Source organism: Pelophylax lessonae (genome assembly GCF_965119305.1).
Source record: "Pelophylax lessonae genome assembly, chromosome: 3".
Taxonomy (NCBI): Eukaryota; Metazoa; Chordata; class Amphibia; order Anura; family Ranidae; genus Pelophylax; species Pelophylax lessonae.
In genome coordinates this window covers 547,388,174-547,401,677 of record NC_138770.1, presented here as the reverse complement: position 1 = coordinate 547,401,677, position 13,504 = coordinate 547,388,174, and the positions used below count along the sequence as shown (strand labels likewise).

The 13,504-nt window shown below is 42.6% G+C and overlaps 1 protein-coding gene across 2 annotated transcripts in view; it reads left to right on the top strand.

Moving 5' to 3' along the window:
- The first annotated feature begins 630 nt into the window (after positions 1–630).
- Positions 631–13,504, top strand: part of SLC22A2 (solute carrier family 22 member 2) — a 213,205-nt gene continuing 200,331 nt past the window's right edge. For both annotated transcript variants that reach the window (XM_082250266.1, XM_082250267.1), the window contains exon 1: positions 631–1,199. In XM_082250266.1, the coding sequence (XP_082106392.1) occupies positions 783–1,199 (417 nt within the window). In that variant the 5' untranslated portion in view covers positions 631–782. The remainder of the gene's footprint in view (positions 1,200–13,504) is intronic.

Sequence of the window (13,504 nt, the reverse complement as noted above, 5' to 3'; positions counted from 1 at the left end):
TGCCAACATGAAGGCAAGGTAAGACCTTGACAGTTTATTGCATTACGGTAAATTGCTATATATATATATATATATATATACTGTATATATACCATAAGATTGATTTACCTTTATTGTTTTTATTTCTATGAGCACTGATATATTGAAGGGTATTGCTTATTCTTCATAAAGTGCAGGGTTGTAAGAATATTTTTTTAATAATTACCAGCAGAGCAGTACTCTTAGTACACATTTTTTCTTTTTTTTTCTTTTAATGTAGGAACACAATTTGTGTTTGCGGCAGCTGTATTTTCACTGAACGACACACTTATACATATTACTTTTCCTTTTTTGAAATATTTTGTTTTATTTGGTACATCTCCAGTTATTCCTATGCTAGATGAATTTGGTTGATTACGAGGGTGCCCTAAATTACATTTTTCTTACTTGTTCTGTAAGACCCATATGAGGATTGGGCTGTTCGGGCATGCGGCTACTTAATAACTGTCAGGCTCTCTTGTGCGCTGGCCGCTGGGTGACGTTTATTGGCTGTTTAACTTGGTTAAGCATCTTCGAGCGGGTTCTGCTGGTTTAGCTTGAAATCCAAAGTGCACTGTGCTGCAGGTTAAAATATCTATTGAGTACAAAAAGCTTGCAGTCTGCTGTGAGATTGCCTATAGGAGTTTGAAAACTACTTAGAGGACTTCAGACAATTGGTTTTAAAAGAAGCAAATTTTTTTTCTATTCACTGGACACATTAACAATCTACATCTAGCAGACATCTCAAGACAAGATTGGAAAACATGACATCTTTTGACAATGTTTTGGAGGAAATCGGACAGTTTGGCTTGTTTCAGAAGCAGTTGTTTTTTATCATGTGTTTTATCTCTGCTGTGTTCAGCCCAATATATGTGGGCATTGTATTCCTGGGATTTGTACCTGATTTCAGATGTAGTAATCCTGCAGCTCAGGAATTAAGTAGAAAATGTGGTTGGAACGCTGAAGAGGAAATTAATTATACTGTTATCCTTCCTGATGACTCTGTGGATCCTCTATACTTTAGCCAATGTTTTCAGTATGACACGAGCTGGAATTGGACATCTCTTGCTTGCACAGACCCGATAGCGAATCTAACCTCATATAGTAATAATAACATGACTGTTACCAGCTGTACTAATGGTTGGGTGTATGATACTACAGGCTCATCAATAGTAACAGAGGTAAGAAGTTTACTTTGCATAGTAACACAAATAGTACTTTTAAAAACATAAATATCCATGCCATGCTCCGATGCTGTCTATGAAGGGAGGCACTCTCAAGAGTGCTATAGATAGCCCTGATGCAGTCAAGTATTTCCAATAGGGAATGAGCCAAACATACCGGGGTTTGAGGCAGGTTTGCAGAACATGAGTAAAGTTCGGATGCTGAATCTAAACTCTATTGAAGTCAATGGGAGCCCAATGTTAAAAACCTGTAATGCCCATTTTCTAGGCTAAAATGCAAGCGATTGTTAAACATATGGCATTGGGGGGGGGGGGGGGGTTGGGAACATGCACAAAAGCAAAAAATATTTTTAAAAACTACTTTTGATGGGGAGAAGCAATTTTAAGAATACTTTAGGAGCGACATTAATAATGCAAAATGTCTTTAAATATTATGCTTTGGGATGCCCTTAGCTTGCCTGTGAAGTGGCACACCTGTATGATGTATACAACCTACTGCAGCAAAATTAACATTTACAAAGTAAGAAAATGCTGTCCTTCCCCTTAGGTGAACGTCATACGATGTCCTGAAGCTGGAGGCATCATTCAGATATCATTTTTTACCCTGGCGATTCCCTTCACCATAAGAACAATCACAGTGGATGATCGTTCTTACAGGCGGCGGGACGTGACATCCCCCCCCTCCCACCACTCTCCGGTGCTTCGGTGAGCCAGAGAAGGAATCGGCCGCCAGCGGAAGTGTGCCATAGAGATTGCGAGGACCAGATGGTCCCCAGCAGTCTCTATGACTGTCGGAGGCCCGGGCGCGACGTCATCACCTGGCAGTTTCAATACTGCACTGATCTCGGCATTCAGCTGAGAACCTTTTTTTTTTTTTTTTTATTTCAGGCTTTCTAGCCTGTAGGAGAGATCTCAGGTCTTATTGACCCCAGATCTCCCTATAAAGAGGACCTGTCATTCACTGATCCTATTACAAGGGATGTTGTTACATTCCTTGTAATAGGAATAAAAGTGATAAAAAAAAAAAAGTTAAAGGGAAAGTGTAAAAATAAATAAATAAAAATAAACAACAAAAAAAAAATTAAAGTGCCCCCGTCCCCGCGTGTTCGCATGCAGAAGCGAACGCATGCATACGTCGCGGCCACATATGTAAACGATGTTCAATCCATACATGTGAGGTATCGCCGCAAACGTTAGAGCGAGAGCAACAATTATAGCTCAAGACCTCCACTGTAACTCTAAACTAGTAACCTGTAAACATTTTTAAAACGTCGCCTGTAGAGATTTCTAAGTACCGAAGTTGGAGTGATTCCACGAGTGTGCGCAATTTTAAAGCGTGACATGTTAGGTATCTATTTACTCGGCGTAACATAATCTTTCACATTATACAAAAAAATTGGGCTAACTTTAGTGTTTTGTTTTTTTTTAATTCACAAAACAGTTTTTTTTTCCAAAAAAAATTTGTTTAAAAAATTCCTGCGCAAATACCATGTGTAAAAAAAAAAAAAGTTGCAATGACCGCCATTTTATTCCCTAGGGTCTCTGCTAAAAAAATATATATAATGTTTGGGGGTTCTGAGTAATTTTCTAGCAAAAAAATGATGATTTTTACATGTAGGAGCGGAGTACCAGAAATCACCCGGTATGGAAGTGGTTAAATTGCTGGTAAATGAAAGCTTCAGCCACTTCATGGCCTGTTCACACTAGGAACTGCATGTGAATTGCACAGGAACATTCTGCTGTTTCTGTGCGATTCACATGCAGTTCTGTGCAGTGCGATTTCAGTCCATTCATTTTGTGTTGGCTGAAATCGCACTGCACTGCATCAACCAATAATAGTGCATGCACTACTTTTAGAATTGCACTGCAACCGGATCACGTGATAATTTTGTACCAAGCGATCCGGTGCAGGCAAACACGCCGTGTTTGCAACCGGCATTTGGAATGTTGTTTACTTTGCACTGACACCCACTGCAGATCGCAAGGGCAGGGCGATTGAAATTCAGTGCCTGAAAGCAGCACAGAACGTGGGTTTTCTGCACAGCATTTTAGTGTGAATGGGCCCTTTCTCCTGCTTGTTTCCAAACTAATGGTAGAGGATTCCCTTCATCTTTATCAGACCCTTATCTTAAATGAATGTCTGGTATAGATGTTAATAGGGGACCCCTACAAAAAAAACATGGGGTTCCCCCTAAAAATGCATACAAAACACTTCTCCTAGATGAGGGTTTGGTATGGATGTCAAGGGAGTCCCCATGCAAAAAAAGAATGGAGCAGGAAAGGTGGGGGATGAGCATGTGCTCCCCCCTCCTGAACTATGCCAGGCCACATGCGTTTAACATGGAGGGTACCTTGCCAGCGGACTTTGCCCTGGCAATACATCTTGTCCCCATGTCGATGAAGACAAAGGCCTCTTCCTCATATCCCTGGCTTGGTGGTTGTTGAAGTTTGTGGGCAGGGGGCTTATCAGTTAGAAGTTGTGGGCAATCTTTAACAATATTTGTTCCTTCAGATAGCCCCCCATTCCCATGTGAATGAGTAAGGGGTACATAGAACTCACAAAAAGTGTAAAAAACCAAACTACAAAGTTTTTGACAAGTTCTTTAATTAAAAATAAAAACTCAGTAAATAAATGGAGCTGGGTTATGTGACTGGTTGCTAAGGAAGCTGTTATGTAATGTATAATAGTGTATTTCTACTGATGCGATACAAGACTTTCAGGTTCTGCTGAACAAGCATAAAGTACAGCATTCCAACAAATGCCTGAACTTCTGTTCAGATGAGCTTTGAGCTAATCACTGGTTGCAAATGGAGTTGGACTTGCTAAACAATCTGCAAGAAGAGAATGAAGCACATGCTTCCATAACAACATATCAGCATCATGTAATTAGGTACTATAAATGATGAGCATTGTCAGTCTGGGGGGAGGGGAGTGTTAGATGTAGCCGGAAAACATTTTCCAGCACATATACTAGCAGATAACAAATTGAAGGTAGGGGTTTTTTTGGTGTCTCAAGCCAAAATTTGGGACTTTATGGGCAATTAATAAATTAAATTCAAGAAGTAAAATAATTTGGATTTATTCCATTATATATACATAACATACATATCAATGATGTGATCATTGGTGTTTGGGTATAGGCCCAATGTGATAAGATTGAAAGAAGAAAGATTCTAGTGAATCTGTGACATGTGTGGTAAATTGTGACATAAATCGGAATATAGTCTCTGTGTTTCCTGTGGAATTCCCAGGAAAAGGTGTTCACAGAGTTCATCCGTATTCTGACGCGTTTCGGCTGTTTATAGCCTTTTTCAAAGAATTTTTGTCACCCAGCTGTAATGTATAAACAATAACATTTCCGTTATTGCAGATATACATATAATTAGAGTTTCAAAAAATAAGTAAAGGAAAAAATATAGGGTATTTGTACATACATAGTTTTACTTTGTTTCAGCAAAAAAACTTTTTCTCTGTATCCTCAACAACTGCAACAAGGAACCGTGATGTACCTTGGTCTGGAAAGATATATATTGTATATATGGGTTTAGGTTATATTTGTTCTTCACACCATGTAAATTGCATTTGTTCATTTACTCACAAATTTGGTATATACGTCCATATAAGGGTAACCCAATGGCTTGCAGCACTATCATAGGTAGTTCATTCTGGAAGGATTATATATATATATATTTGGTTAGGATGCTTCTTGCATCCAATTTATAAACATAACTTGTATCAATCATGTAGGATAGCTTTTAAGGGTTTTTATGCCCGTTATGACTTACTTTTGCCAAGTAAAGGACATGGGAAGGTGTTATTTCAACGCCACAGGCAGGATGCAGCTCTTCTCATATATACCTTTCTAGAAGAGTAATATGGATGGTTTCAGTGCTTTTACATAGGTAGGTGTGTTTCTGCAGTATTTATTGGTGACTTCTGGTAATTTTGTATGGATCAGTAAGATCCATATAACTTACGTTTGTTAGGTGTTGAAGATAAGAGGTGTGGATATTTTCTTCTTCCAGCGCTGCAGGTCCGTGTCCGTCCTGTTCCCTCGCCTGGAGGGAAGTGAGGAGAGACGTCGGCTCCCCGGCCTTTTAAAGCCGTTCGCGCATGCGCAGATAGCGCTGCACGTACTTCGGCTTTGTTTGTCAGTGACGTGGTATCCCCATACTGCGCAAGCGCCTGGGTGATGCGCGCGCAGTATGGGCCAGTCTGACTTGCGGCCGCCGACACGGAGAGAGAGAGACTCGGAATCGTCTGACTGCGGTCAGATGGGGAGATGTCAATTTAACCCTTACCGGTCTCCTTGTTAGCCCCTGTCTGATAGAGCAGGGGCTTACCGTGCCGGGAGCAGATCTGAGGATCGAGATGTTTTTGCTATTTCGAAACAAAGTGTACATTTAAGAAAAATAAAGGCAATATTTGTTGCAAATAATATGGTAACACAGAGACTATATTCCGATTTATGTCACAATTTACCACACATGTCACAGATTCACTAGAATCTTTCTTCTTTCAATCTTATCACATTGGGCCTATACCCAAACACCAATGATCACATCATTGATATGTATGTTATGTATATATAATGGAATAAATCCAAATTATTTTACTTCTTGAATTTAATTTATTAATTGCCCATAAAGTCCCAAATTTTGGCTTGAGACACCAAAAAAAACCCTACTCTTCAGATTCAAGGGACGGAGGCAAAAACCTACTCCTACTACCCCAAGATCAAAAACCCCCACCCCCTCGTTGAACAAATTGAAGGTATACTCCAGCTAATACTTTATAAACAGTCACAGCAAAGAGTTTTCCCTTTAAAGGTTTGAAATCAATAAATAAAATCTGATCATTGTAAGCTCCCCTCTCAGTAGTACATGGTTTGTCTCAAACCTCTAACTACTATATATGCAGGGCAGCTTGTTCTATTGAAAAAAAAAAAACAGACTTTCTGGCTGGATTACCAGGGGAAAATAAAGGAAAGAAAGCCTTAAAAAAGAAAACCAATGAAGCCATCGTGTTGGTAAGCTGCAATAAAATAAATGTTTGCGTTTGGGTTTAATACCACTTTAAAGCAAACCTTTGCATTTTTCAGACATGGTTAACTGCCAACTAAAGTATACAGCAAGCACCTATAGATGGCTACACAAATTCCCAGCTTATTCTGAGAACACTACAGGAGAAGTGAACTAATAGACAAATACTGACCATAGCTTGCATGGATTTGCTGGGGCCTGCCCTTCCAGGACCCTTTCCCTCGGTATTGGGCAAAGAGTCCACCTATCACAATTATTGACTAATAGAGGAGTGAGGGGCTATATACACAGAGCAAAAAAACATGCATGATTTGGTCACAAATTGCAAAACATCATCTCCTAGGTGTTCGGGCTCCCAGAGTGCCCTCCTGAAATGAATCAAATATGCATGAAAGTATCTGAAGATGATCCAATCTCAGTTTACCAACTTTAAAGAACTTACAGGCATTGTCTACCCATACCTGATATTTTAGTTTTTATTAAATGTTGGAGAATTAAACCACCTGACTGTTTCTCTTATCTCTTGGAAGCCCTGTTGGTGAGACATCTGTGCTTGTGTTTCTGGGTCAGCAAATTTGGTATGGCCATTATGAGGGGTTCCCACTCTTCCTTTTAGATCTATATTCTATCCTATGGGAAATATAGTGTTGGAAAACAACATGGTGGATGGGTTGACTCAGAACTCCCAGGTGTTAAAGCACTTTGTGGAGTCTTTACCACGACCCATTAGAACTGAAAAAGATATGAACCTTGTGGAAAAACTATGTAATCCACAATTAAAAGTAAAACATGGTATATCTCAGATATATAAAATGTTAACTGAATTTTTAGGACTGGGAAGGCCTCCATTCATAGAGAAATGGGAAAAAGAGAAAGAACATAGTTACATAGTTACATGATGTGGATAGAAAAACGAATGCTGTTCACAGTCTAGCGGTTGATGTAAATGAACTATAAATGTTTCTCGAGATGGTATATAACACCATTTAAAGCACAGAAATACCAACTAGAGAAATCTTCACTATGTTGGAGAGGATGTAATGGGAAAGGTACAATGACCCATATTTGGTGGGAATGTCCAAAGATTTGAGAATACTGGCAGAAGGTGCAACAACTCATTGGGGAGATTACAGATGAAAACATCATTGACGACCCATGGGCATGTTTATTTCACAAATTGGATAAATCAAAAAAGCAATACAAAAAGTACAATAGTGCCAAATCTGATAAATGCAGCCACGGGGGCAATCCCTAAAAAATGGTTAGATCCGGAGAGCCCCACAATTAGAGACTGGTTTAAAAGCATAAAATATACATATAATATGGAATATTTAGGAAGTAAGGAGGAAAAATCGACACCAAATTTCTTAAACAAATGGAAAATATGGAAGGAATTTAAGAACACTAGCAGATATGTGGAAATTTTGAAGAAATAGAAGAGAGTGAGGGACATAGGCTTGCGGAATATAATTGCCGAATCGATGCATCGCGATGCGACCCTTCGCGATTCTGCATCGATTCGGGGTGACTTCAAAATCTATTAACTTGACGTCACTTCCGGGGTGGGCGGCGCTGGCGCTTGATGAGAGTGGCGGCGGCCGGGCTTGCGAACACGGAGCTCCTCGTGGGAGAGGAGAGGAGGAGAGCGAAGCCTGCAGAGCAACCTGATCCACGGACTGCCGTCCCCCCCAATGGACTGGCCGAGGAGGCCCTGCTTTCCGCCTGTACCGTGCACTGCACGAGTCCGAGCTCCAAATGCCCGACATGAGGCTCATCACCCGGGACCTGTCCGTGTCCGAGCCTACTCCATACACCTATCGGCTACCGCTACTTCACCCACAACTGGGTGCAGCTCTGCTTCCTGGTAAGTCGGGGCACTACAGGGCCCAGCATTACTCCTTACCAGGGCCTGCTATAATACAACTAGGGACACTACAGAGCCCAGCATTCCTCCTTACCAGGGCCTGTTATACTACAACTAGGGGGACTACTACAGACTCTGTAGTCCCCCTAGTTGTAGTATAACAGGCCCTGGTAAGGATGAATGCTGGGCTCTGTAGTGCCCCTAGTTGTAGTACAGTAGGCCCTGGTAAGGAGGAATGCTGGGCTCTGTAGTCCCCCTAGTTGTAGTACAGTAAGCCCTGGTAAGGAGGAATGCTGGGATCTGTAGCTCTGTACAGAGCCCAGCATTCCTCCTTACCAGAACCTGTTATACTAAAACTAGGGGAACTACAGAGCCCAGCATTCCTCCTTACCAGAGCCTGCTATACTACAACTAGGGGGACTACAGAGCCCAGCATTCTTCCTTACCAGGGCCTATGGTACTACAGCTAGCATCAGGTAACTCTTCTAACCTGATGTGGCCTGCTCTAAAGGGGGATCTATGAGGTGACCTGCTATACTAAAGGGGGATCTATGGGGGGACCTGCTCTACTAAAGGGGGATCTCTGGGGATGCTGGCCTGCTCTAAAGGGGGATCTATGGTGACCCTGCACTAAAGGGGATCTAATCCATAGACCCCCCTTTAGAGCAGGGTCCCCATAGATCCCCCTTTAGAGCTCAGTTCCCCTGGATCCCCTTTAGGGCAGGCCCAGGCTCCCTATAGATCTCCTTTAGAGCAGGGTCCCCATAGATCCCTCTTTAGAAAAGGGTCCCCATAGTAATCGTGATGCATCGTGATGCATCGCGGAATCGAATCGTATCGAATCGTGACCCTAATAATCGTAATCGCATCGAATCGTGAGGTAAGTGAAGATGCACAGCCCTAGAGGGACAAGAACATACAGGCACAAAGGTAGAGAGAAAGATGCACAAGAGAGACTAGTTGTGATGTAGAAGGGTGTGTGTGGGGGGGGGGGGGGGGGTTTGCTTTGGGAGAAGTAGATAATATACCTGTGATGTAAGTTCTGTGAACGTTTTTAGAATGGTTAACTTTTTTGAAAAACAACGAAAACTATTTATAAAAAAAAGAACTCCCAGGTACACAGGGATAGAATTATGACCTGGAGGTCCTAGTAGTAAACGATCGAAGATGTATAAAAACCCAGGGAGTGAGACAATCAATCAGGCTTCCCCTACACCAAAAATATAATTTTGAATAAATACTGTGCAAATGAAGGCATCTAAACAGGGCCGTCTTTAATTTTAAATGGACCCTGTATAAATATTTTCCTGGGCCCTCCAAAATCCACTTATTACATATTTGCAGGCAGTGTAGGCTCAAAAGGCAGCTGCTTTGGGCGCCACAACAATGACTAGGCCCAGGGCAACTGCCCCTTTTGCCCTATGTTAAAGATGGCCCTGGGGGCGTGTCCTAAGATGGCGCCGGGAGCAGACGTGCTCTAACTGAGCTCCCGACTCCGGCGTCTGATCCTGTGACTCACCCAGGTTGATTCCCCTGCTTGGTCCCCTGGTTTTCGGCTGCATCCATAGTCTGATGTCGGCCTGATGTTGGTCTCCACAGAGCGTGGGCAGCAAGGGGATAGCTGGACGCCGGACTATCCAGTTATCGGCTGTATCGGCAGCCGCGGGGTGTGTGTGGGCTGTTTCCGGCTGCCCTGGAGGTCTGTGTGGTCTGTGTGGCTCGTCCGCTCCTTCGACCCTCCATGTTGCTGCTCCTTCATCCCTCCTTCATCCCTCCTTCGTAGCCGCCCTGAGGTACTGGAAGCCGGAAGCCGGATTGCTGCGGTGTTGGCTGGGACAGGGGTGGCGGGACTGACTGGAGCGGTGTGAGCTGCCACGGTGTGCGGCTTGTACGTCCACTGAATTAGACGGCTGGTGTGCTGAACAACTCTCTTGTGGCTCAGCTGGCAGGATCCTTCCCCATTGTATTGTAGCAGGTAAAGAGGAGCAGGCTTGATTAGGAGTCATTGAACTGTTTGCACTGGCTGATTTTCCTATCCCCCCCTGAGGAAACTGATAAGCTGGATCCTATCTGGGTCCTATCTGAGAAGACTGCATGAAGACTGCTTGAAGGGAAGCTTGAAGGGAAGCACACACTTCACTGCATATTGCCAGCCTGCCACACCAACTATCTTTTACTATCTTTTACTCTCTGGGCACAGTATACGTTCATGCGGTATTTGACATACATGACATATACAACCTATGTAATAAATTTAACATAGCAGACTGAAACCAGGACTGGATGGACTTAAACCTCCTGAATCCTTTTTTTTTTTTGGGGGAAGGAATGCCCAAAAATAAAGGGGGTGTACAGACACGCCGTGCAGTTGTGACATCACTGTCTAAGTCTACGGTAACCATGGCGTCTCAGACTGACCAAACAACAGTGACCAGGGATGCAGAAATACCCGCAAGTTTAGAGACACTTATGCATGCCATAGTAGACTGTAAGACAGCCTTGACCTCTAAAATTGATTGTGTACAAACAGATATAGGACTTATCCGTAAAGATATGGATAATTTTCGAGATAGAGTCACCGAGATGGAAATGCGGGTTTCAGAAGTAGAAGACACACAGAAAGGTTATAATTCGGATGTTCAGCTGCTCAAAGCCAGGGTTAAGCAGCTGGAAATACGAGCAGAAGATGCAGAAAACCGCAATCGTAGGAATAACTTACGGATTATAGGTCTTCCGGAGGGGTCCGAGGGTGCAAACCCGGTGACCTTTATTGAACACTTACTTCCGACCATTCTTCCAGAAGCTAAATTTTCTGCTTTTTTTTCAGTGATACGTGCACATCGGATACCAGGGAAGCGAGGACCTCCTGGCTCTCCTCCACGCACCTTTATTTTGAGGTTCCTTCATTATGGTGTCCGAGACACTGTGTTACGAGCAGCCCGCTCTCAGGGTGAAGTGAAATACGAGGGTAGTAAACTTTTTATTTTTCCAGATTATTCGGTTGAAACACAGCGTCAGAGGAAGTCATTTGATCAAGCCCGTTCTAAGTTAAGAGAAAGGGGGTTGAAATATAGTACTCTGTTTCCAGCTAAATTGCGGGTACAAGATGGTGAACATGTGCGTCTCTTTTCTTCCCCAAAAGAGGTATTATCCTGGCTTGAGACATATAAACAAGACTGAAACTGAACTTTTTTTTTTTTTTTGTTTTTCCCCTTTTTTTTTTTTCTTTTTTTTTTTTTTTTTTTCCTCCTTCCTCTTGGTCTGTCATAGTTTGCTTGCCCAAATTTTACACGACAGCTGGGTGAATCAAGATACAAGTTTTTCTTTTCTTTTGTCCTTTTGAACGCCGGAGTCTTCTCCCCCCCCCCTTTTTTTTTTTTCCTAAGGGGGGGGGGGTAATATAGCGCCTTTTTTTGACACTTACCCCCTAGGGTGGACTATGAGGTCCGCGGTGGGTGGGATACAAACCCTCTCCAATTTTGGGGAGATGGGTGGGGTGGGGGGGATGGGGATGTTTGAATCATTACTCTGTTATTGTATTTATTGTATTTTTCAGTTTTTTTTTTTTTTTTATATACTGTTATTATGTTGTATACATTGTTTTTTGAGTGGATATGGAATCTTTAAGGGTGATTTCTTGGAACACTAGAGGTTTGAATTCCCCGCAGAAACGCTCTTTAGTGTTTCAATATTTAAAAGCGTTTAATCCCCACATATGTGTCCTGCAGGAGACTCACTTGTTGGGTACTCGAACGCTGGCTCTTAAGAAACCTTGGGTTGGGCATCATTACCACTCTACGTTTTCTACGTATGCTCGTGGAGTCAGCGTTCTTATCCACAAGTCTCTCCCGTTCAGACTAATGGGTCTTTCCCTGGACCCGGATGGACGATTTGTTTTGCTCAATCTGCAGATATCATCTTTTACTTTATTGCTGGTAGGGTTATATATACCTCCGCCGGCCTCAATCAGGCTGTTATATAACATTTTTAAAGAAATTGCAAAATATGAGAATGATAACATACTCATTGTGGGTGATTTTAATATGGTTACAGATCCGAACATGGATAGAATGACTGGAGATTCTTCCACTAGATCGGATCTTGCTGAATGGGCTGAGATCTATGGGTTGACAGACCTATGGCGTTGGCACCATCCCCATGCTAGGGAATATACCTGCCACTCCGCCACTTATAAAACCTTTTCTCGAATTGACTTAATGTTTGCAAGTGGGTCATTACTATCTCGGGTGCGGGAGATTCGGGTTCTTCCTCGTGGGATCTCCGACCACGCTCCACTTCTCTTAAAAATGGAATTATCTGGTAACCCCTCTCATAGATTATGGCGTTTATCCAGATATTGGATCGCTGATTCTGATATAAACCCTTTAGTCGAACCCCAGATAGCGGCCTTTTGGGAGATAAATCCGGGCACGTCATCAGTGGCTATGGTCTGGGACGCTTTTAAGGTTTGCACCCGGGGGTATTATCAGACAGCTATTGGGAAGATCCAACGATATAGGCGAACAAATCTATTGCAAAAAGAAAAGGAAGCTAGAGATATGGAAAATCTATACATACAAACTAGAGACCCCACTCACTATACACGATTTCAATCCTTGACTAGGGAGGTAATGGGAATACGCACAGCCCTTACACAGAAAAAACTGCTTTCTCAATCCCAACATATTTTCGTACATGGAGAGTATAACGGTAAAATGCTGGCGCAAATTTCTAGGGAACAGACAAGTGGGTATAGTATAGCACATATTCAGGATCAATCAGGTACTCTTCACTCTAATCCAGAAACTATTAATCACAACTTCACTGATTATTACCGGGCCCTATATAATACTAAGGTTAATTATTCAGGAGATGAACTCGATCATTATCTACAGGCAGTGGACTTTCCAGTCTTAACTGATAGAGATAGGGCCAAATTAGACGCCCCTATTACTCTTTTGGAGATCCAGGAAGTGGTGGCCTCCCTAAAACCTGATAAAACACCAGGACCGGATGGAATTCCTGTTGAATTCTATAAGGCCCATATGGACCTTTTGGGCCCGTATTTATTAGCCACTCTTCTAGGATCTCTAAATGATGGGAAACTCCCTAAAACAATGAGCGAAGCGGTTATTGTTGTGATCCCTAAACCAGGGAAGGACCCATCACTATGTTCATCATACAGACCTATTTCTTTATTAAATGTTGATGGGAAGATCCTTTCAAAAGTCTTGGCCAATCGACTTAATAGTGTTATTACAGGCTTGATCCATCCGGACCAAACTGGATTCATACCTGACCGGGGTACTGATATCAATATCCGGAGATTGTTTACACATATGGCCTTGGCGTCGGGGGGGGGGGAGCAGGTGTGGTCGCCTCCCTCGACGCCGAG